The sequence below is a fragment of the Elephantulus edwardii genome, unplaced genomic scaffold (genome assembly GCF_000299155.1).
Source record: "Elephantulus edwardii isolate Elephantulus edwardi_28Jun2011 unplaced genomic scaffold, EleEdw1.0 scaffold00145, whole genome shotgun sequence".
NCBI classification, from domain to species: domain Eukaryota; kingdom Metazoa; phylum Chordata; class Mammalia; order Macroscelidea; family Macroscelididae; genus Elephantulus; species Elephantulus edwardii.
Window position 1 is genome coordinate 256,787 of NW_006399895.1, and position 23,483 is coordinate 280,269.

At 48.4% G+C, this 23,483-nt stretch overlaps 2 protein-coding genes across 2 annotated transcripts in view; one reads left to right on the top strand and one right to left on the bottom strand.

Moving 5' to 3' along the window:
- Positions 1-6,954: 6,954 nt before the first annotated feature.
- SNN (stannin) lies at positions 6,955-7,218 on the top strand. Its single transcript, XM_006894490.1, has one exon. The coding sequence runs from the start codon at positions 6,955-6,957 to the stop codon at positions 7,216-7,218; it is 264 nt and encodes an 87-aa protein (XP_006894552.1).
- Positions 7,219-9,999: 2,781 nt separating this feature from the next.
- The window catches only part of TXNDC11 (thioredoxin domain containing 11), an 88,991-nt gene continuing 75,507 nt past the window's right edge, over positions 10,000-23,483 (bottom strand). Inside the window, exons 8-12 of the mRNA XM_006894491.1 lie at positions 22,466-23,258; positions 20,091-20,233; positions 18,232-18,341; positions 14,735-14,815; positions 10,000-10,753 (exon numbers count right to left, since the gene is read on the bottom strand). Coding sequence (XP_006894553.1) covers positions 10,111-10,753; positions 14,735-14,815; positions 18,232-18,341; positions 20,091-20,233; positions 22,466-23,258 — 1,770 coding nt within the window. The 3' untranslated portion in view covers positions 10,000-10,110. The remainder of the gene's footprint in view (positions 10,754-14,734; positions 14,816-18,231; positions 18,342-20,090; positions 20,234-22,465; positions 23,259-23,483) is intronic.

Below are 23,483 nucleotides of genomic sequence, written 5' to 3' on the forward strand. Positions count from 1 at the left end.
AGATTCCAAGGGTGGGGGTGCGGGGGTCCTAGCCGCTAGCTGCAGATCCTGGAGGGCTTCGAAGTGGGGGGTGACCCCGGACAGCACTTGGAGCGGATTTCGCAGGTGGAGAAACTGAGGCCAGGCTGCAGAGTTTGGTGCCCGCTCCATCTGGGCATTGGCTGTGTGGACATGATTGGATCTTGTGGTCCGCGGTCTTCCTGCCCCCTCCCCCTCTAGACAGGCCGACTCGGATTGCATTTCCATCTGCGGTGCCTCTCAGCTGTCGCCCCCTGGGCCGAGCCCCTTCCCCGCCTGCCTGGCTTTGCTCTTCCTCCGCTTCTCTCGAGTGGGGGATGGCAGCACCGCCTCGCGGGGTTAAATGAGAGGGTGCTCGGAGGCGCGTCTGGCACCGCGCCTGTACGCCGCCCGCGCACTGCACGCGGAGCAGCCGGGACGCTTGTCACCATCCTGTGCCCCCAGGCCTCGAGCCGTCGCCAACCAGGACACCCCTCCTGCCCCTAAGGGGGGCGGAACGGGGGGCCGCACTTGCCCCCAGGCCCCTCAGGCACACAGTATGGGGCCAGGAAAATGACATTTTGGAGTCTAGTTGAAATCTGGGATTCGTGACCAGGCTGCCTGGATTGGAATCCTTGAGCAACCACTTGTGCACTGTGTGACCTTGGGCATCATACTTACCATCTCTGAGCCACAGAATCTGCATCTGCAGAGTGGCAACAGTAGTAACTTGGCTCTGAGGTGGTTTGGAGAAAACTATCTGGGATGAGTTTTATCTCAGTGAGCTCTGAGGCCGATTTGTGTCAAGTAGTTTTGATATGGTCAAAGTTGTTTGGCCAAGTGGGCTGCCCCTGAAGGAGCCCCCTGGGAGTGACCACAAGTGATTGATTCCCAGGGTGGGAGTGTGAACCTCAGGCCTGGCCACAGGAGTGCCTGAGTGACCTTGGGGCAGTCCCTTTGTCCCTTCAGTCCCCAGCTTCCTCTTCTGTTGGGGGAAAGGGGGGGTTGTTCTTATGTTCATTTCCTCTTCTATAGGACCGAGGTGAGGGTAGACTGTCACAGCCTGCACACAGCAGACCCCTCATTGTCTTGGGGCCAGCAGAGGGGGACAGTCCTGCACCCTGGTAGTGCTCGGCAGTGCCCTGTCCTCCTTAACTCTTGTTTTCCTATCAAACCAGGACGTGAGGTGTCTCTGGTTTGTGAATGTTGTGTCCTGCAGAGGCAGAGCCAGGCTCACCCTGCAAACTTGGCAGATAGCTTTGTTAACCTAGGGGACATTTCTGAACCCCTGGGGGCCGTGCAGGAAGCCCTTGCTGGGAGGGGACTGGTGTCCTTCTTCCCTCTGGCACGCCTCCCGTGATGAACTCCAGAAGATGGAGGTGATCCCAGAGAGAGGAGGCAGCAGGGCTGGGATGGTGAGCTGCCACCCACTTCATTTGGTTGACACTTAACGATGTCCCCAGTTAAGTGAGAAAGTGGCACAGTTGCTGTGTGTCCCTAGGGCTGGGACTCTGTGCTCTTGGTCCTGGCCCAGGTTCTGTCGCCTCCAGGAGGTTGATTCTTCGGGGTTGAGGGTCCCGGGGCTCAGTGTCCTCCGTGTGGAACCCAGGAAGATGTGCATTATGACATTCCAGAGCGGTTGCCTTACAGCCCTTCCGTTTCCACGTTTCTTATCAGTTCTCATTCTTCTCCATAACACACTCGGTGAAGTCAGGGACTCTTCCTATTTTGCACATTGAGAACTGCTCCACTGAGCCACAACTTCTCACTGTCTCGAGTGAAGGGGTGAGATGGGGGAGCAAGGGAGCTGGAACCTGGTCAGCTGCTTGGCTTGAGGGACCAGTGAAATGAGTGAAAGTTTCATTTTCGGGGTCTTGTGAAGAGGGAAGGGAAGCAGCCAAGAGCCTCAGAGTGTCTATAACCGGACAGCAGAAGACTCTCCTACCTTGGCTGGCTGGTGGCTAAGGCTGGGACTCCTGGTTGTTGGGGACCCAGTTGAATGAAGCTGGAGGTTGGACCCTGCAGCTGGCAGCACCCTGTGGGCTCTGGGACTCACAGCCTCCCTGAGCCTTGGAAAATTGGACACAGCAAGCATAGTGACATTTGCCACCTAGGGTGGCTGTGAAATGTGATCCAGGGACAGTGCCCACTGGAGCCAGTCAGGGTTGTTATTACTATTATTCATCTTCTGCTAATCCCCGAGACTGGTGTGGTTCTGCCAGGGGGACCCTTGGGGCTTCTATTCTAACTACCCTAGAAGGTTGGCTTAGAGTGTTTTGGGGGATTTTAGAGGGGATAGAGTGAGGGGAGCCCCCACAGCTGGGAGAGGCAAAGCTTTAGACCTTGTTTTTCCAGAGTTGAGAATGGATTGCAGAAGCTGAGACACTGTTGACAGAGAGTGTGAATGACGGTATAGATTGAGGAATGGTCTTGTGTGTTTGGGAGGATCCAGGTGGCCTTGGGTTTCATGCTGGCCTTTGTCCTGCCCAAGGGACGCAACTTAGGACAGGCTGCAGAAGTGAGTGGCAGGAGCATATACATCCCCTATCCCAGAGTAGATGCTGTTCTAGACCCTGAAGACCCTACAGTCCCCTGCTGGGATTTGGGTCCCCTGGCTGGCTTAGCTGCCCCCCTCCTGGGAAGACCCTTCCCTTGGGTTTGCTCAGCTGCAGTGCTGGTTCACATCCTGCCCAGCCATTTCTTGTTCTGCACTCCTGGGCCCTTCGCTGACACTCTGTGAGTCTCATCTTCCTCACCTGTAAAGTGGGGGAGATTATGATGAGCACAGATAGAGGAGGGCTGTTGGGATTAAATAGTTGCACTAAATGGTAATTGTAATTTCAAGGGTGAGCGGGCGCTGGTGCTTCAGGGTTAGAATTCTCACCATCTGGGTTCAGTACTGAGTCAGTGCACCTCACATACAGCCATGCCCGTCTGTCAGTGGTGCTTACCAGGCTTCCCTGGTGTTTGTTTCTAAAATAATTAAGTCCAGGAAGAAATACCTGGCAATCTACTTTCAAAAATCAGCCCATGCAAAACCTGTGGTCCAGTCTGTACCCTGTCGGGGGATGGTGCAGGGCTGGGCAGAATTTTGTTCTGTTGTCCATGGGATTTGGAACGCTTCACGAATTTGCGTGTCATCCTTGCGCAGGGGCCATGCTTATCTTCTCTGTATCGTTCCAATTTTAGTATATGTGCTGCCGAAGCGAGCACGTCCATGGGATTTGGAAACAGCTAAGGACAGCAGTTCTGGTGATGGTCATGGCAGACTTTGGGGATGTGCCCCTTTCTGCCCAGCCCTGGCCTGTGGGCTTTGAGTGGTCAACTGGCTTGTAGAAGACACCGTCCTCTGAGGAATGTCAGGAAAAGCAGCATCTGGCCTGTGAGGTCCCCACCCAGTCTCAAGAGGGTTGAGGAGGGGAAGGCATCCCACCCTTAGCTCTTGGATTTCCCTTTGGGCTCCACTTCACCTGTCCCCTTCCTTGCTGCCGGGGATTGTTGCACAGGCTGCTTCTTGCTCTTGCACCCAGCTACATCTGGTCCTCCCACACACCTACTAGCTCTCCTGAGACTCTTGGGACAGACATGGGTGCTGGTTCAGAGCTGGGGGCCCCTGACTGGGGTCTTCATGAGGGCAGAGTCCATTAATCCATCACTGTCTCTCCAGGCAGGGGATACTTGGCAAAAGTTTATTAAGCATCTGCTGTAGAATCCCTGGCTGACACCGTTAAGTGCTCTGCTATTAGCCAAAAGGTTAGAAGTTTTAATCTGCCTGGAGGCACCTCCAGAGAAAGGCCTGGCTATCTGTTGAAAAATTAGCAATGCACAACCTGTGGAGCCCAGTTCTGCTCTGACGTGCAGGGGTCACCATGAGTCAGAACCAACTCAATGGAAATTAGCAACAGTTACACAACTGTGTCCATGGTTGGGCTGGGGACACAGTGGGCACATCAGACAGTGCTGCCCTCAGACAGACTCAGAGTGGGCTGTGGGGAGGGAGGGAGATGGCAACCAGGTAACCTCAGGGCCTGGCCCCAGAGAATGTCAGGTGGCAGAAAAGGCTGTGTGCAGGGAGTGTGGGGAAGAGCAGGTGCAGCCCAGGTAGCCTGGGGAGGGCATCCTGAAAGAGGCACCTGCCTCCTAGAGAAAGGGTGGAATGTAGGAAGGAGCTGGTCCTGGAGCAGCCAGGGAGGACTATTGCAGAGGGAAGAGAGAGCGCAGAGGCCCTGAAGTGTAGGGAGGAAGGGCGGGTGGCTGGGATCTGGGGACTGATTCTGATGCCAGTGAAGCCCTCAAAGGGTGTTGATCAGTATGATGTGAGCTGGCTTTTGAAAATCCAGTTCCTAGGAAATATTTGCTAAATGACCAAAGGAATACAAATGAACTCAGGGATAGTCAAGCGCCAGAGGCTTGGCCACCTGCCTGTACTCAAAGGATGTGTGGCCTGGCCTCTACTCTGCTCACTCCTCTGGTCTTGGGACCACTGGCTTCTCCCACCCCGCCCTCCATCCTGCCAGATTCCCCAGGCCTGGAGGGTGCCTGCTGGGCTCCTCAGCTGACTTTGGCCCTTGCCTACACACACACACACACACACGCACGCACGCACGCACGCACGCACGCATACACACGCTCTCCCCAAGCCCAGCTGTCACTACTATTGTTTGAGTTCCTACTTCCTGCCCCATTATAACCCCCAAAACACACACACTTCCCCTTCGGAATTGACACAGACTGTCTTCCTTTCCAGATGCCAGGTGAGAGGCAGCGCCCTGGGGGCCAGGAAAGCTGGGCACCGGGACGTTCACCTCCTCCCTCCATTTTTTGAGTCCAGATTTCATTGTCCTGTGCACTGTAGGATGTTTGCAGCATCCCTGACCTTTACCCCGTAGATGTCAGTTGCACCCTCCATGGCCCCCTTCCTTGTGAAAACATCAACTCTCCCCAGATATTTCCAAGGGGCAAGATGGCTTGGCTGAGAACAGCTGACCCAGCCTAATCATAAAAGGAAGGTGCAGTCAGGGACAGGAGGGGTATAGAGGCCAGTGGGGCTGGGGGTATACACAGCCAGCTGTAGATCACGATAAAGACCTGGGGAACTTTCCTCCTGATGGACTGGGGACCACTCAGAAGCACTGGTAACCCTACATCATGCGGTAGGAAGAGGGGGCAGATTTGATACTTACCTCCCCCCTGCCCTGGTTCCTCTGCAAAAGTGGCACGTTTAGCAGGGAAGTACTCAGGGGTCTGCAGAATTTCCCTTGTGCCTGGTTCCTGGACCAACTAGGGGCTCTGGCTTCGCTTCCCTTGACCTTCAGACAAGCTGGGCCTCTGGGGAGACTCCCTGGTGTGGGAAAGAATCCTTTCTAATTTGCGCTGTCACTGCTCAAGGACACTCGGGTTCAGTCTTATTTGGAGGGAGAGTCTTTCTCTACCAGTGGAGACGTCAATCTTATTATTAACTCCCAACAGTGTGAGCTTCCTGGGCACAGGTTGCTTGTCTGATACCGTGTGGGGTGCATCACGAGCTCCCCATTCCTGTAACCGTCCTAAGTATCACCTTCAGCTGACTTCCACTCACAGAGACCTCATGATTATCAGAGTAAATCTGTCCTCTGTTAGGGTTTCTGTGGCTGCTTTACCAGAAGTGATTTGCCAGGCCTTTTTTTGGAGGTACCTCTGAATGGACTCAAACCTCCAACCTCTGGTTTAGCATCCAAACATTTTAACTGTTTGCCCTGCCCAGGGACTCACCTCGGGTCTGGTTCCTCTTGTTTCCTCCATTTATGGTGCAGCAGAAGAAATGAAGGGTCTTGGATGCCATGGGACCCCACTGGCCTGTGGCTTCAACATCAGCATTTATAGGGTTAAGGCACAGCCCATGCCATGGCCTCCAACACAGACCAAGCTTTGGGGTGAGAACTTTGAGAGAATCTCCAGTGACAGTTTCACTTAGTCCATGGCACTAAGATGAAAATAGGATCAGTGAGGTGGAGGGATTTGTCCAGGAAGCGATAGCCCTTGTACCCCCAGGTTCCGTCCCCTCAGGAATGTCCAGGATCAGCCTCATTCCCTAATTGAAGCACCCCTCCTGCCCACCCCCCCTAAGCCTGCTGACAGCTCAGCCCCAGCTCACCACCCTGCTGGATCCATCATTCCTCTGGGCCTTTCCACTGCCTTTTCTCTGCTGAGAACATTCTTCCTACTATCTCAGCACCAGTTACCTCCCTGAACATGACCTGTTTGCCCCATTAAGCTTCATGTTCCTCAGTTTCTAGTGACCAGACACTGGCGTGTTCATCCAGGTGTGGCCCAGTTTCCACACTGGATGCAGCAGTCCCCCAAATCTTGCTATCCCCCAAATCTCTTCTTCTGTCTGGCTTCTGTCCAGCCACACATCCTGCCCTTGGTTCTTTTCAGTGGCTCTCTCTCCAGAGGACTCGATTGATGGGCACTCTTGGTCTGTTCACCGGAGGGCCTGGTGTCACTTCCCTGCGTTCAAATCCCTCCTCTGGTTATCCTGAAGCCACTGGCTCATTGGAGTCGCTGAGTAGCCATTGAATAGCCACTGTGTGCTGGGGCCTCCGGAGGGACCAGGCCAGAAGAGCATCTAACTCTCAGGCAGGCTGTGGTGGCCACTTCATCCGTGTCACAACACCACAGCTAGTGGTGAATGGAAGCCGGCTGGGCGAGCTGGGGAAACGCTGGCCACACCAGCAAACAAAAGCAGCCAGGACTCCACTGATGGGCTGCGAAGGGGTTTGTCCAGGATGACAGCAGGCCACTTGGGCTTCAGAACTGATTGGAATTAGAGCCCAGACCCCAGCAGAGCTGCCGACTTAGCCTCGTCTTGCTCTCTCTTTCAGGACTCCCTTGTCCGGCCTGAGGTCCAGCCTCAGTGAGCCAGCCAACCACCCACCAGCGCTTCCTGCCCAGGGAGTCTCTCACCAAGAACCCACCATGTCCATCATGGACCACAGCCCCACCACAGGTGTGGTCACGGTCATTGTCATCCTCATCGCCATCGCCGCCCTGGGGGCCCTGATCCTGGGCTGCTGGTGCTACCTTCGGCTCCAGCGCATCAGCCAGTCAGAGGATGAGGAGAGCATCGTGGGCGATGGCGAAACCAAGGAGCCCTTCCTGCTGGTGCAGTACTCAGCCAAGGGACCGTGCGTGGAGCGCAAGGCCAAGCTGACCCCCAACGGCCCGGAAGTCCACGGCTGAGCGGGGATGTGGAGGGCTCCTGGTCCTGTGTGCAGTCAGCCAGGCGGCGACGGGTGGGGCAGGACCACAGCCGTGCTGCTGTCCTAGAGGAAGGGTTGACACCGCTGGCATGGCCCGGGCAGGCTTCATCATCGCATGCACTGACGCCCAGGGCCTCTGGCCTGAGCTGGGACCCGCTGGCCCTGGGCCTCCCCTCAGCCTCCCAGTGGGCTGCCCATTGCAGGCAGTGGGCAGACCTGACCCCGATGGGGCTCACAGCCCTGGGGCGCTTTTGTTACTTGAGTGTTTAGCTGAGCCTGTTTTTTGATGGAGCTACTACTGTAACGCGTGAACTAACCTGTGAACTGTAAATAGGCCCCAGAAGCACGCGCTTACACCTTTTTTGCTGACTTTTTTTTTTGTAAATGCCACCGAGAGCACATGGAACTGGTTTGACTGAGACCATACTGATGATGAGCGGAGGAGAAACAATGGAGGACTTGGACTTAAAGAGGCCCAGTCTCACTTGACAGGGTCTTTGCATGTATATGCGTGTACAGACATCCCTGTAAAGGAAACGAGCTGTCAGTGTCAGGTCTTGTGGCTGCTCAGCTGGGGCGCCTTGGGGATCTTGGCTGGGTTCGCTGTGGGTGGAAGCAGCGTGCTGTCTTTCTCTAGGTAGATCCGGTTGTTAAATACCAGTTCCTGTTGAGAGTGGGAGTATTGCGAGGAAGCTACTGTACCTGCTCGGGAGCCTGTGACGGCTGCGTCAGGGCGCGAGTCCCGAGGGCTCTCGGGCGTCCCAGTGGCAGAGCATTTCTTGCCCCTTCAGTCTTAGCATGCTGGGTCCCTGCCCCATCCCTCCCCGCTGGCCCGCTTAGCGCAGGCTTGGCTGTAACTGCTCTGTCCGCATAGACACCCCCAGTGTCCCTGGCAGAAATCTCTCATCTGCAATCCCAAGTGGCCCAAGAGAAACCAAATGTGGGCTTGGGGTTTTGTACTTAATATTTCCTGCACTGGAAGGGGAGGGAGAGGGCCATGCTGTGGTTTTTACTTTTGTCCCCCTGTGCCCTTTTCACATGACCCCATCCTCACCTCAGATTATTGTCCATCTACTGGGTGGCGAAGTCCACTTTGTGGGTCACAGCACGATGAGGCGAAAGCTTGAGTGCTCATTGCAAGCCACTTCTTGTGAGCAGAGGGGCTCCCCAACCTCCCTCCAGTCACTCTGGCTTGGGACAGGGGACGTGGGGTGAAGAGTGGGTGGCTCAGTCAAGCCAGCCCCTCTGCAGCTTGCACCTCTGTGGGTCCCCTGTCCACATCAGGGAGTATGCTTAGGTTTAGAATCGTACCATAAGCACCCTCTAAACCATCACTGTCCACTTGTGACTTGTGTCAGTCAGCAGTCTCAGCAAGGAACAGGCTTGCTGGCCCTGCGTCCTCGAGGAGCTCTGGCCCACCCTCGAGCAGCATGCTTCCCAGGCTGAGCCCACAAAGCCCTGGGGCCTCTACCTCAGCTTTGTCCCCACCATTTCTACAAAGCCCATGAACCTAATCCACTTCTCAGAACCCTGAGGGGAGCTGTAGGAAACGCTTCAGCAGTGTCCACCCAAGTTGGAGGTCAGACATGAATAGCTCTAGGGGCCGGAAGGGGTAATTAAGCAGTGTGGGATTAAGGTAGCCCAACATTGGAACTTGGAACATGTGTAAGGGAGAAAATGGTCAGAGAAGGAAATTTAATGGGTGGTTTATGATAATTGTTTTTAGGTACTCTGGAGTCTAAACCATGCCCTTACCTTGTGCCACCCTCAGCATCTGATACACATTGTTAACCATTGTGTTGATCCATGGCGTTTATGATAGGATTCTAAACAGTGGTAAGAACATGAGTGGGAAGCAAGCACCCTGTCAGAGGCAGAAAACTACGACAGTCTGAGTTTAGCCTCTCAGGTTTCACCAGTAAACCACCACCTGTGGCTGCTGGGAATCTGAGTAGTCAGGACTTCCATACTGGAAGAGGCCCTTAGTCGGGAAGGCCCAGTGGTGGTGAGGTCTTCAGAGGCCCTGTAGGCTACCCCCATGATGGGTAGCAGGGAGATGGGATGGTGCTGAAGGAGCACCTTGTAGGGTGAGTTGAGAGCTGTGATGTGGGTCCCACTGCCTTGGGGGGTTGGAGCAGGGAAGGTCCCAACAGGGACTAGGGTTTCCTTGGCTTTGGAGCCTGGCACCTTTGGTCACCCACTGTGTGATTTCTAGCCTCACTCTGAGCTCTGGACTTGCCCGTGAAGTTTCCTTGTTAGAACTTGTTCATGGCAGTTTTGGTTTTTGGGGTTGACCTAGCCCAACTGGGCAGCTGGGATGATACCTCAATGGTGTGAACCAGGCCCACCAGGGGTGTCAGCTGGGGGGTTGGGGGTCTTTGGAAGGTGAAGATGCCCATTGAGCTGGTAAACTAGCCCAAACTGCCCTTGTTATCAGTAGTCACTTTTCCCCCATGTGTAGTAACACTAGAGCCACAACCTGAAAGGCCCAGTACTGAATTCTTGCTGAAGAGCTGTCCACTGCACTCAAGCTTTCTGACCAGCCAGTCAAGAAGTGACCCTTTCAATCATCCCAGAAGCAGCAGCAGGGGAACGGAGGGAACCCTGGACACTGAGCCTGGAAAACATGGACTAATTTTTCAGACAAACCTTCACGTAGACTATGCTACTGTTTTTGTTTCAAAGCCACCAAGTTTGTGCAATAAGTGGGAGGGGGGTGGTACCTGTTCAATAAAAGTTGAAAGACGTTCATGCTGATTTTCTAGACCACTGAGAAAATCTTTATTTACAATAAATTTCAATAAAATTTGCATAAATATATTCCCAATATACAGTCTTCCCCTTTGATTTCTTCATGTTTTAAAATTTTAAGTTAGTCTGTCCTGTTTTCATGACTCCTTTCTGATGCCAGCGTGGCGCTGACGTTGGAGGAGGGAGGGTTGCCGCCAGGAACCCGGGGTTCCCCCACGGGCTCAGGGTGGTCGGTGTGGGCCTCTTTTGGTGTGGCGAGCGTTTCGGCGCCTTCCTTGTCCTCCAGCTTCCTCTCCATGGTGGCCACCAGGATCTTGAGCCAGGCGTTCTCGGTGAGGAGGTTCTCGGAGGCGTCGGCCAGCTCCTGCAGCCTGCGGGCCACCTCCTCGAGCTGGCCGGTCTTCTGCTGGTACAGCGCCTGCAGCTGCTCGCTGTGCAGCCGGAGCAGGCTGTGCTGCTGCTCCAGGGTCTGCTTCTGGCGCAGCAGCCGGTGCTCGTCCCGCCGCGCGCTAGCCAGCTGCGCCTCCACCTGCGCCTGCGCACTGTGCAGGGCGCGGAGCTCCGCCCTCAGCTTCCGGATCTCCCGCTCCAGGTGCGAGATGTGCCCCTGCTGCAGCGCCTCCTCGCTCTGCTGACATTCTTTGGTCGTGGGGTTCGCCAGGCTTTGGGGCGCAGGCTCGGGGTTTGAGTGGTGCAGGATAAACTTGAGCAGATTCGGGAGGGTGATGGGAAGATCTTGGGGGTATTTCACACTTAAGTCCTTTCTGGGAAGGAAAGAGAAGGATCAAAGATGAGTGGTCCAGCCAATAACTTTACTCCAAAACCAGACTTCTGCTACTGAAGGTTGAGTGGTTTACCCCTAACCAAGGAAAGACATCTCAGACTGCTCACTGCAGGTCAGCAAGGAAAAGCCAACTGTTCCCTGGCCACCAGCCTTTCTAACTCCACGGAGTAGCCTGGCCCGGCCGCAAGATAGCAGTCACTCCTGTCCTTGTGTCCCTAACACCACTGTAGAACTTTAACCCCAAAAATATGCTGTGAAGAGTTGGCTGGATGGGCGTGGTCAGGAGGGGACACATTTTCTCTTTTTTTTTTTTTTAGCAATATCACTGTGTCTGTTCCAAAAGCCTTTGAGCCTCTTGAAGAGGGTGGGCTAGTAGCTTTCATTTCTGCAGAGAGCAAACCTGTTACTCCAGTGCTCCTCTGCCAGTGTCTTGCTAGGACAGGACCATCACGTTCAGGTCACCCTGGGCTTGCACAGGCTCACCTCTGAAGGTGAGCTCAATGCTTCTCAGGAAAAAGGGACCTAACCCTTGACAAGCAGGTCAGCCAAGGAGCTTAGATGAATTCACTCTGTGGCCCCTCAGAGCCCAGGAGGAGGAAGGAGAGGCGCTAATAACATCTGTGGGGTTTTCCTGGGGTTTTGTGGTCAGTCTTGATTTACAAAGTTCCTTTTCAGAACTTTCCATTTAATTGTCTGACGACCAAAGTCTCTTACCACAAATACATTTACCTGTGCAGACGTAATCCAGCCAACTCAAACTACCAACTTTAAGCATGAGGTGGACCATCAACCACAATACTGACAGAAGGGAGTGAAGCTGATTCCAGGGCCAGGCTGCCTGGGTCACTGTGCGTGCGTCCTCACCACACATTGTCTCTGGCTTCCTAAATGGTCACAGTGGTGAATTGGAGCAGCCAGGGCAGCCCTACCTCACAAGGTTGTGGGAAGGACTAATAAGGTGTCCATGATTGTTATTTTAAAAGAAACAAACCCAAGAAAAACTACCACATTGTTTAAGAAAAAGACCACTCATTAAAAGTTTGCATGCTCCTTCTGCTAAGCCACCAGCCAAACATCTAAGACAAAGGATGTTCTATTAATGGCCAACTACCCCTTTCCCTATAAGATAAAAATCACAGGAAAATTTAGATCGCACATGCTCCATTTTATGTAATGCTTATGCTAACTTTCAGGTTAAACATGTAGAAGAATTTAGAATCCTGTGTGTAAATTGTTTTGCAGAATAATTTTGGGGTAAGTACATAACCACTCCCTCCTTGAAAGTATCCTTCTCCTAACACTTAAGTTTCTTCAAGTGGGGCACACCCAGCCATTCAGACCACACTTGAAAACATGCCACAAAGTGGACCCAAGGACAGCAAGGAAGCCACGGCATGGCTAGTGTCCACACTGTAGAACAGATGTGAGTGGCCAAGGCTCAGGGATGCAGAGGTGCCTTATGAAGCTTTGGGCACTCTGACAGGGAGCTTGGGCAAGGGAGCAGGGCAGGGCCAAGATGCTGCAGTCTACGGAAGGGGACAGGCTTCTTCAAAGCTCTCTCCGTCTGAGTTATAAAGGAAGACATGCTCTCTGTAGATAAACACACCAGCCGTGTCCTCCACGTTACCTGTGCTCCCACTCCTCCCGAGTCCCCACTGTCAACATCTGGACATTATGCCTTCTGAGTGCAGTTTCAGTTTTAACACAGTATGCACTCATTCAAGTTTGTATTTTCTCACCCAACTGTGCATCCTCTTCACTAAAAATAACAAACATGTGAACCTTGAAAAACAGTTTATTACATGTTATCAAAAAGGCTTTCTCATTTCCTCTTTTGAGCTGCTGTCATCTCCATTTACCTCCTGAGTAAACCAAACATTCAGTCTGGACCAGTGAACAATAGCTTACTTTTGCTTCTCATTCGCATTTAAAGGAAATAAGAAAATGTGTGCATTAATTTATAGAAACAAAGTTTTGGTTTATCAAGCTCTTTTCATGAAACTAGAATTACACGGTCTGATTATATTCAGTCTTGACGTTCCTGACCTTCCCAGTTCAAGGCAAATGGAAAGGGTTGCAGCCACTATTCCCAAGACCCTCGTGGTCACCACGCAGGGCAGCTGAAGACTCAAGACCCCTTACCCAGGCTCAGGCCCCAAACACAAAGCCACTTACTCAGTGTTTGGCTCTCTTTTTCTAACAATATGTCCTCATTTAGTCTACCTCCTGAGGGCTTTTTCACATAAAGGCACGAGTTGGGTGCTATATCTTATATCTCCTTTGAAAATCTACTTCTCTGGGATACATTTGGAATTCTAAAATTAACTTCTGTGAAACTTCATGCCGGCCTCAGTCCCACACAGATGAAGCTGCTGGTGTCACTGTCTGCAGTTCCTTGACTATGTGCAATTTACACACTTCTTAGAAAGAAACAGGCTCATCATGGCAGGCAGCAGTAGATGTGGGTGAGTCACATCCTGTTTTTAGCGTGTGATTCCACAGAACTGCACTACCACAGGAAGAATTCCAGTAGAAATTCTCTGAGATAAAGAGCAAAAACCAAGGAAATGACCTGAGAGAGATGAAGGAAGAGCTCCCTTAGAGAAACCTGCAAGTCGGAGCAGTGCATGCAGTGATCCAATGAGTGCAGGAAATCAGAACTACAAAAGGCATGTTTCGGGCAGGGACTTCAGCCCGGCAAATGCTCGTCCCTCTACAAACCCTAGAGACCAGTGGCCTATAGTCACTCTGTAGTGACTACAGACATTCTAGTGGCCTTGTGGGTAAGGAGTTGCTCTGCCAACCAAAGGCAGGTGGTTTGAGTCCATCAGCTGCTCCACAGGAGATAGATGGGCAATTTCCTCCTGTAAGACTTACAGACACAGAACTTGCTGGAGGGCGAGCGAAGAGTCAGTTCTGACTCCACAGCACATAACAACAACTACTACAGAAGAAGCTGTCAAAGTAACCTAACAGAAACCTTGAGAGAACAGTACCCAGACTCCTAAAGCCAATAGGGTAAAATAGGCTTTCCAAGGGGAGATTGAATTTCCTGTTCTAAAATGGAAATGTTGACACTCATTGTGAATGCAGTCTGTCCCTCCCCTCATGCCTCATCCTTGCTTTCTGGAATTTTCAGGGTAGGCACTGGGATAATTCAACTTGGAATCTTTTTAGACAAATGTGGAAAGTCCGAAGCATACAAGTCCATGGCAAGAACTCACAAGCTTGCATGAAGGCAGAGTTCAAAGAAAGCTTGTACGTGTGCCAGCATGCAGGCGTATGTGTGTGTGTGTTTATGTGCACGTGTGTGAGGTGTCGTCGAGCAGCTTTGACTCTCAGCAACCCTATCAGGTGGTACAGTGGCCAACAAAGCCTCCAGCTCCTCTGGAGCAACAGGGATAAGGTGGAGGTTGTGAGGCCTGCACAAGATAAGGTCAAAAGCTCGAGGCAGGCAGGGCCCGAGCTGCTGACTTTCTCTGCATACATGTGAGGTGCTTGCCTGTCATCTCAGTGTCGTCATGAACTCAAATAGGCCATAAAGGCCAGAGGAACTATTATGGTCACATTAAAGCCTATGTCAGAAAAGTAATTTGGAAAGAAGAGACTTCTTACCAAAATCAACCCCATACAAGGTACCAAAAGCCTGTGTACTTTCTGCACATTTTCTTTTAATTTTGATTTTAAAGAACATTTATAGAAAAGTTAGATTTTTGTTCATTCATTGTTGCATATTTTCCTCCCTATCATCCCAGTTCATATAAAAAAAAATTCATTGTTGCATAATTTTTTTAACAATACCTTTTACTCTGAACAAAGTAACTATAATGATTTGATCCTTATAGTAACTATATTATCATTTACATTTTCCTTTCCTGAAGTATCCTTAACTCATTTCATTTTCAGGCCCATCTGAACAAAAGAATTCCATCTGCCCAATATAAGAAAAATTCAGCGTTACCTGTTGCAGGGAAAAAATAAGACGGTAGGAAGACGGTCAACCATAAATTCCCAAGGAAGATCATTCTGAGCTACATCAATCCTGTCAAAGCAAAGAGAAAGGTTAAAGGTCAGCCCCAAAACTCAGACTTGAAAGCAAGTTCTGAACCAGCTGAAGAACTCGAATGTTTTCTGTGACATGGTCTGGCCTATTCATGTCCCCGGGAGTATACCAAAGGCGCTCACTGCAGGAAGTGCCAATCCTTCTAGAACAAGCAGCTCCCAGTAATTCATTTAGTGCCACCAGAATATGCTAGAGGGAAAGATGAACTTCCCAAACTGCCCCACTGATACTTGAAGTGCACTGTGCTCACCTCATAAAACCTGGTAAAGGATTTTCATTTTGGGAAAAGAAATCCTATCTTTAAGCCAAATCTAGGGAGTGTGGATGGCCTAGTGGGAAGAAGCTGCATTGGGATCCCAAAGACATGCAGTTTGAATCCACCAGCTGCTCCAAAAGAGAAGGATTTACTGCCTCTGAAACCTGCTGGAGGGTCAGCTATAATTTGGTTCTCACTTGACAGTAGATAAAAACAAGCTAAATATACCGAGCCTCTAGTATAATGGAAGGACACACACACACACACACAAAAAAAATTAAAAATTACACCTTATTTTATATTCTGCAAATATGGACAAAGGCCTCAAAAAGCCTGTTTTCTTACCAGTTTTTTGTTTAGTACTAAATTGCCTGAGCTGTTTCCAGTCACTGTCTCATTAACTGGGCTGCTCCAGGACATGTCCCTTCAGGGAAGCTGCAGAGACTCCTCAATGTTTGGCCCCCAAGGGGAAGCTTGGGTGCAAACAGCCCCCTCAGGAGTGAAAGCAAGCTGCCACACTGTGAAAGAGCCCCTGGGCCGAGCGGCCATTCACACAGACACACACACACACGTTTTTGTTTGTTTTCTCCAGGTAGGCTTTACCATGCAGGGAATTTCATTTTTTTAATTGGTTTTCATTCAATACTCATATGCATTTTATTTCAGAACATTAATTACAGCTGTACCGTGCCATTATTAACAACGCTGTACCCTCCCCTTCCCTTCAGCCATCCATTGCTAATCTGCTCCACGTCCCTCACCTTTTCTCCTGGTCAACCCTCCGCAATTGTTTCTATCTGTGTGTAAATCTTTCCTTAGTCTCTTTTTGTTTCCTTCCCTGTCCTCGCTTCCCTCCCACCGTTCAGTTATGCATCTCTTGTTCCAGATTGTTAATTGCAATATACACAATGACAGATGTGTTTTGAATCGGTAACTGGAAGGAAGTTTTCAGAAAGTGTAATTGGGAGGGTAGTGGAGGACAAGGCCGTGCACTTGCACAAAAGGAAGACATTAACTTTTAAAAATGGCATAAATTAAAAGGATTTTACACAACTTTACTAACAAAACTATGCCTAAGCATAATCCCTAAGGATTTAGTTTTAAACAAATGGTAATGAACATGATAATTTTACAACCAAACTTCTTTCCCCTTGAAATTTACTTGTACTTGTACTTGAACTATAAAAATTAAAACATTGTAAATATCTACTCAGAATTCCACTGTACTGTGTTCAAGTTAGGAGTCTATGCTTACATATTTTAAAGACAGTAATCATATGTTTTATATGCTATTCTTTTCTACTACTTGTATGAAAAGCACTGTTTTAATGGGTAGGTAGATAAAAATTCACTCAAATGCCTCCTCTCCAGTCCCTCACTGCTGGGTAAGGAGAATGCTACTGTGACCAGCTCCTGATTCCCTGCAATTTCTATTGCCTTAATTCCCCAAAGTCAAACAGAGTGAAATATGTACAACTGTCCTTAGGACTTCTTGCAAATATTGCTAAAATGCTTTCCAAAAGGTTATGTAATTATTAACATTAGCTGTAGCTGAGTGTACCAATCTCATTTTATTTTTATCAACACAAGTACTGTCATTTCAAAACATTTTTATTCATTTAATAAGTGTAAATCACAGTTTGCTGTTTTAATTTACATTTATTAGATTATCATTTCCCTACTTATTTACTTTCTTTTCTTACATGAAGATCATGGTTGCTGTTACTTCTCAGTTGCCTCTTTCATCATCTTAATTTTGTAGGTTCTGAAGCATAAATAAGAAGCTCTGGTGGTGCAGTATTTTAGATGTGGCACTGTTAGCTGATAGGTCAGCTGTTCACTCCACCAGCTGCTCCGTGGGAGAAACATGCATAGTTGCCTCTGTAAGGATTACAGCCTCGGAAACACTGTGGAGGGTCAGTACGAGCTGGATTGGGCTCCCTGGCCAAATTATTGGTTTGGTTTTGAGTTTAAGAGCATGAACACGCCTGCCTGACTCTAAGTCCCAGCTTCCTCACTCACAGGTCCTGCAACTAACATTGCTGTTTGATGAGTTTCCTCATTCATAGGTGACAATCACAGCTGCTTCTCAGAGTGCTATGGGGATTTCATTAGAAAGGGAGAGTGTGTGTGTGTATCTCAGTATTATAAAATTTACAGCATATATGGTAAGTGACATATATGCTGTACTTACTCACTGCTGTTAATTCAGAATCGATACATAGCTGATGAGCCTGCGGATTTTCAGAGGCTATAAATTGCCCATTCTTCTCCTTCAGAGCTGCTGGTGGCTTTGAACTGGTCCCTTAAGGTTAGAGCACAAGTCCCTATGGACTGTGCCATTAAAGCTCCCTTATATGCTATAATATGCACGTATTGTTCGTTTTTCAGTCTGTTTTCATTATTTTAGTGTAAATTTTTGCAATGAAATCTACTCATTTTTTTTAACCACTTCTACTTTGGCAAGTTTCCATCTTTCAAAAGCACTAGCAATTCCAATATTCTATATTCTGCTGTATTTTCTGTGATTTGACCATTTACTTTTCATCCTAATATAGCAGGGCTTTTTTACTGGGGAAAGAGTAGGAGATAACACTTAAATCTAAACCATTTTCCCATCCGAAACGTCTTACTTCTTTTAAAAACCTCTTTATTTGATCTCTTTCCCCCCAAATCTATTTAATGTATTTTTGTTTGCACATAGCTCACACACAGTATTCATGGAATCATAAAGCTTGAAAAACTTGGAGGAAAAAAAAGGAGGTAAAAGAGGTCTGGTGGGGAGATCTGTAAAAGGTCTCAGAGCCTCTCAGCTTCACAGAGGGGGTGACCCCTCTTGTGGACCCTCTACTTGGGCTGGCCACTTGAAGGGCATTCTGGTACCTGGGCCAATGTTCCTCTCACAGAAATGCACACCTCTGCCTGTGAATTCTAACAGAGGTAGAAAGAACATTCAAATGTGAGTAGGAAAATCTTGTTTTCCACATGGTTTTTCTCAGGTCTTTAACCTGACCATTAAATTCCACCAGGTCTTCCCCACAAACAATGGACAAGGGGTGGTGCTCTCACAAGGCATCAGGTGAGGCTATAAGGAAGAGTGACCAGGCATGCAGTCCGCAGCCCCCCAGAGCTTCCTTACCTTGCCACAGTGAACGTGTCCGCTGGCAGGAGGCGAGCTAGCTGGATGAAGACGTGATTGAGGGATGGACAGAAGCCACACCACTGTGCATAGTACAGCAGCAAAACATCCTGTGGGAAGAGAAGATGCCCGTTACTTGGCATGGGCTCCTCCTCACTTCCTCCTGTACTTCCTGTAGTCACTCAGTACGTGCTGCCCTGCACAGGAGCGAGCATTAAAAACTTCATCCCTAGATCTTCCCAGCTATGTACATTCTGAAGGATGATGGGTTTTGGTTGGTTTACTTTTTTTTTTTCCTATTTGAAGGATAAAACCTTTACTTTTTTTAATTGAGATTTTTTTTTTTAATAATTTTAATGAGCATTTACAGAGATTTTGGATTTCCATTCATTCATTGCTGCACTTCTCTCCCCACCCAGCCCTCCCCCCTCCAGTTCGTTCCTCTCTTTCAAAAGTAAAAGAAACACACCTTCCCTGGTACACAATCCCCCCCCACCCCTCCCACCGCCCCAAGTACATGATAACTATAATACCCTATCATACATCGCTTTTAAATTATTCACTCCCTCATCTGTTTCAGTGCAGTATACAAAATTTATCCAGTTTTTCTCAGTCTTACCCCAATCCTGATATCAATCCCATTTTACAACAGTGGCACCATGCAGTATTTGTCCTTTTGCGACTGAGATATTTCACTCAGCATAATGTCCTCCGGGCTCACCCATTTTGAATAATATTGCATGAGTTCCTTGTTTTTCAATGCAGCGTAGTATTCCATTGTGTGAATATACCACAGCTTCTCTATCCATTCGTTTGTTGATGGGCACTTAGGTTGTTTCCAACTCCTTGCTATTGTGAACAGAGCCACGATAAACATGGGTGTGCATATATATGCTTGGATGTCAGTTGTGGTCTCTTTGGGATATATTCCTAGTAGTGGAATTGCTGGGTCAAATGGTATCTTTATTTGCAACTTTTTGAGAAAGCGCCATACCGCCTTCCACAGTGGTTGCACCATTTTACACTCCCACCAACAGTGAATAAGGGTTCCAGTTTCTCCACAACCTCACCAGCATTTGTTGCTTGCTGTTCTGTTAAATTTTGCTATTCTGACTGGGGTTAGATGATATCTCATAGTTGTTTTGATTTGCATCTCTCTTAGAGCTAGGGATTTTGAACATTTCTTCATGTGCTTCTTGGCCACCTGAATGTCTTCTTTGGTGATGTGTCTATTCATATCCTGTGCACATTTTTCTATTGGATTATTCACCTTTATCTTGTTGTGGTGCTCAAGTATTTTATAAATTCTAGATATAAGTCCCTTATCTGACATGTCATTACCAAATACTTTTTCCCAGTCTGTGGCTTCCCTTTTTACCCTGTTGGAGAAGTTTTTGGATGTGCATAGGGATTTGATTCTTAGAAGATCCCATTCATCTATTTTATCTTCTCCTGGTTGTAGATTAATTGAGATTTTAATGAAAGTTTATACAGAACTTGGATTTCCACTCATTCATTATTGCACATTTTTCTCCCTGCCCCCTCTCCCCCCAGTTCGCTTTTTTCTTTGGGGAAAAAAGTTCTTTCATTGTTATACAGCTCCCCTACCCCTTTACTATGCAGCTCTTATTCTGGACTCCTGTCATGCCAATAATTTCTAATCATATTTTCCTTTTATACAGTTCTCTCTCATTCCTAAGGATGGTTTAAAGACTCCTCGTGTAATCTATTCAAATTCCACAATAGGACTTTCCTGTGGGTCTTCATAACCAATTGCTCCAACCAACAAAGACAGCCCTGGAAATTTATTTTTAGTAGAGAGAGAGGGCTTGCTTTTTGCCTCTCTCGTGACATCTTACCTGTTTTTGGAGGACTACTTCCCAAAAGGTATCAGTTGTCACTTCGGTGATTAAATGCTGAGAAGGGAACTGGGCAGAGTCACTTCCAATAAGATGCCTTTTCAAGGGACTGTAGAGAACACTGAAGTTTTGAATAAAAGACTCTAAAAATAAAGAGAAAATGAGATCAAGTCTTCTCTTGGTGCAAGGAGAGTAGCTGGCCTACTTTAAACTCCACCATTTCAAAAACTAGAAGAGTTTCACAGGCCCACACTTTTAACACTTTACTTACAGGCAAAACCTTGAACAAAGCTGCCCAGTGTGGCACCAGGGTCACTGCCGTAGTATTAACTCAATGAACAGTAACTCAGATATGGCAGAATTAAGCTGTTTTAATACACACATGCTAGAAAGTCTTTTCTTTTTCCCTAACAGGGCTGGTCTATAAGACAGCAACTGGAGGTACATATGCCTCAACATGTCACAATCTTTAAGAGGTTTAAACTAGCAACATTGAGACTGTTAAGCATTAACTACAGATGCAGCAGCAGCTTCACGACCTACTGTAATGCAGAGGGTGTCTGCTGATCATGAGTTTGAGGACATCGAGCTCTTTTTTGTTGGTGGTGGTGACCTTTGTTAAAGCTCATCAAGTTTCTTTTTGAAAAAGGTTAAGAAAAAAGTAAGTTCCATTTTATTTAGCAAGAAAAGTACATAAATAAAACTCACAAAGTAAGTAAAAAAACCTAACTTGAACCAGCAGTTTTGCTCTCCCCACAAGGCCATTGTCTCAGCCGCCTTTGCCTCATCTGAAGCAGCATTAATTTGGGCTTCACTGCCTCTTCTTTAGCTCCCTCCATTCTAAGTTCCCGACCAACAATAAAAGGTTCTGCACCAAGAGGGGGGCAGGAAGAACCCCCTGTGAATACTGAAGAGGGTGCATCACCACCCTCTAGCACGTGGTTAGCTCTGTTTTTTGACATAAAACCAAGAATTTGTGAATCTGAATGAAACCTAAATACTGTCCTGGAGTCAGTTTTCCAAGCCAAAGAAAAAAGTCCACTACAAATCTGTTACCAACTGCAGGACAATGAATAGCTAAACTGGGTATAGTTAGACTGAATAAAATCTGAAGAGAACTTTCAGATTACTCTTAAAATCAAAGTGAACAAGTATGGTCTTGTTGCATCTTTGATTATGAATGAACAGAATTCAGAAAAATCCAAAAAGCATGCCCTTAAAAACAGAAAACTCAATACACCAATATGGAAATTAGGAAATCATAAATAGTGTAATACAAATAAAAAATAATGGAAGAGATCTGCCACATCAATAATGACACACTTTATAAAGTGACTAGCACTAAGTAATCTAATGTTATAATTAGGTGTATAATGTGATATAAAAGAATTAACATTTACATACATCTTTTGCACAAATGTGTCAAAGGTAAGAAACAAGCTTCACCTGGCATGAAAAGAGCGCTGTGAAAGGGACCAGGGCTTAGGGATCTGACTGCACTCTTGCTCTCAGACTCTCTGGCACATGAAAATACAGTTTCCTTCTCTATCAACTGACCCTCTTCTCCATCGGGCAATCACTGACTCCCATCCTGGGTACCCACCGAGGCTGAACTAACATGCCTTTTGAATTCTCTCCCTTGCGTGCATCAAGGATGAGACCACAGTGCCAGGGAAAGGACAGCGAGGGACATGTCACTGCTGCTGGCAAGCCTTCAGGGCAGATGCTCTCCTGTAATGAGGCCTTCACCCCAAAAGTGATTTTTGCTGACTGGCAACTTGTTTACTGTCAGACACTGGCATCACAGCAGCCTCTGCCGGTGTTATAAAATTGCAGAACGAATCAAGTCTAATTCTCTTGCTATATATGTATCTATATGTGACATCCAGGTGATGATCAGGGAGAGGGGTGCTGCAATTTTTTACCCCATTTCTGATTGAACTACTTTAGTATGGAGCTGCAGTGTTGACGCAATGCATCAACTGCCTGGGACATTCCCAGCAGAGAGGCTCCCCTGACCCTGCCCTGCACAGTGACTGCATCCTCGCTGACTCCAGCTTGCTCTGCTTGAGAAATATGACTGGCACTGCCAATAGAAAAATCTGGGCTTCCACCCGCCTCCACTCACCAACTACCCAAGGGCTAAATGACAACTTCAGCTAAAATTGGAAGGACTCAGGAAGTTTCTGTTCTATCTAGTAGACAAACTCAGCTACTTGTAGAATTATGACCAACTGCAGTCTCAAGATACAATGAGCTAAAATGTATCTATAACACTTCAACCATTGGAATTAACAAGACTCCTACCCAAAAGTTACATGTAATAAATTAGGCAAAATGTATTAGGCTTGAAAAAGCAAAATTGCCTACAGTACCTAGGGTGAACTTCACAAGAGCTTGCTTGGGGTCCAAGATATAATGAGACTCTTCCTTCACATCGACAATTGCAGCAAATTCCTTCACGAGGGTGAAGCTCGGGGCTCCCAGCCTCTCAGCATATAACCAAAATAAATTGGAATCCAAAAGGTAGATGTTCAGGGTCTTGTTGGTTCTGCAGCTCAGCCCTGTGAAGCTTGTGCTTTCCACATCCACTCCAGGGAAGAGGAACCGGTTCTCCTCAATGTGAGGAACGGAGCTCGGGGACTCAACTTCATATTTCTTCTCCAGGGAAGAGAATGTAATGGCTGGGGTTTCAAAGAGCTCGTGCTCAGAATCGAGGAAGCCCATTACGCCCCTGCTTATGGTCCTGCAACATGCAGTGTAGTAGCTGAAAGGACTGTAGGAACTTAAAAAATTGCTGCATTCTATGCTGTCTGATGCCACGTGGTAAAAGGTCTGCTCCTTGAGGTAGAAGGAATCCAGAGCTGCCGCCATCTCAAAAAAGCTGCACTGCGGCACGCTGACCGAGCTGGGCTTGACGCCCCCGGCAGTCTGGTTGACGCACAGCTCGCACACGTTGTGGGTCCTGGAGATAGAATGCCACTGGGGCAGCACCACGGTGTTGCAGCAGGGCGACATGGTGATGAGCGGCGGGTCTGGCAGCTGGGCTGGTGCCTCCGGGGCCAGCGACTCGAACACTGGGGTGTCCACGTGCCGCAGGTGCTGAAGGAGGCGCTCCACCACCTGGTCCCTATGACAGTTGTTGTACTCCAAGGCCACTTCGGTGATCTGAAACACAGGGGGAGACTGTGAGGTGCAAGGGGTGGCTGAGGGGCAGTCCCAGATAGTCACTCCTGATTCCAGGAGTGAAACCTGAGCAGGGAGATGGCCTCTAATACGACGCTGCTGTATCAGAACCTAGTAATAACAAAGCAACTTCGGTTATTTTTAAGAACACAGTATTTATTGTGCCTTTTTTAAAAACAGGAAAAAAGGTATAAAGAGGGCACAATG

What these genes read in the sequence shown, in the direction of transcription:
- SNN (XM_006894490.1), top strand. Translation starts at nt 6,955, where the DNA reads ATGTCCATCATGGACCACAGCCCCACCACAGGTGTGGTCACGGTCATT.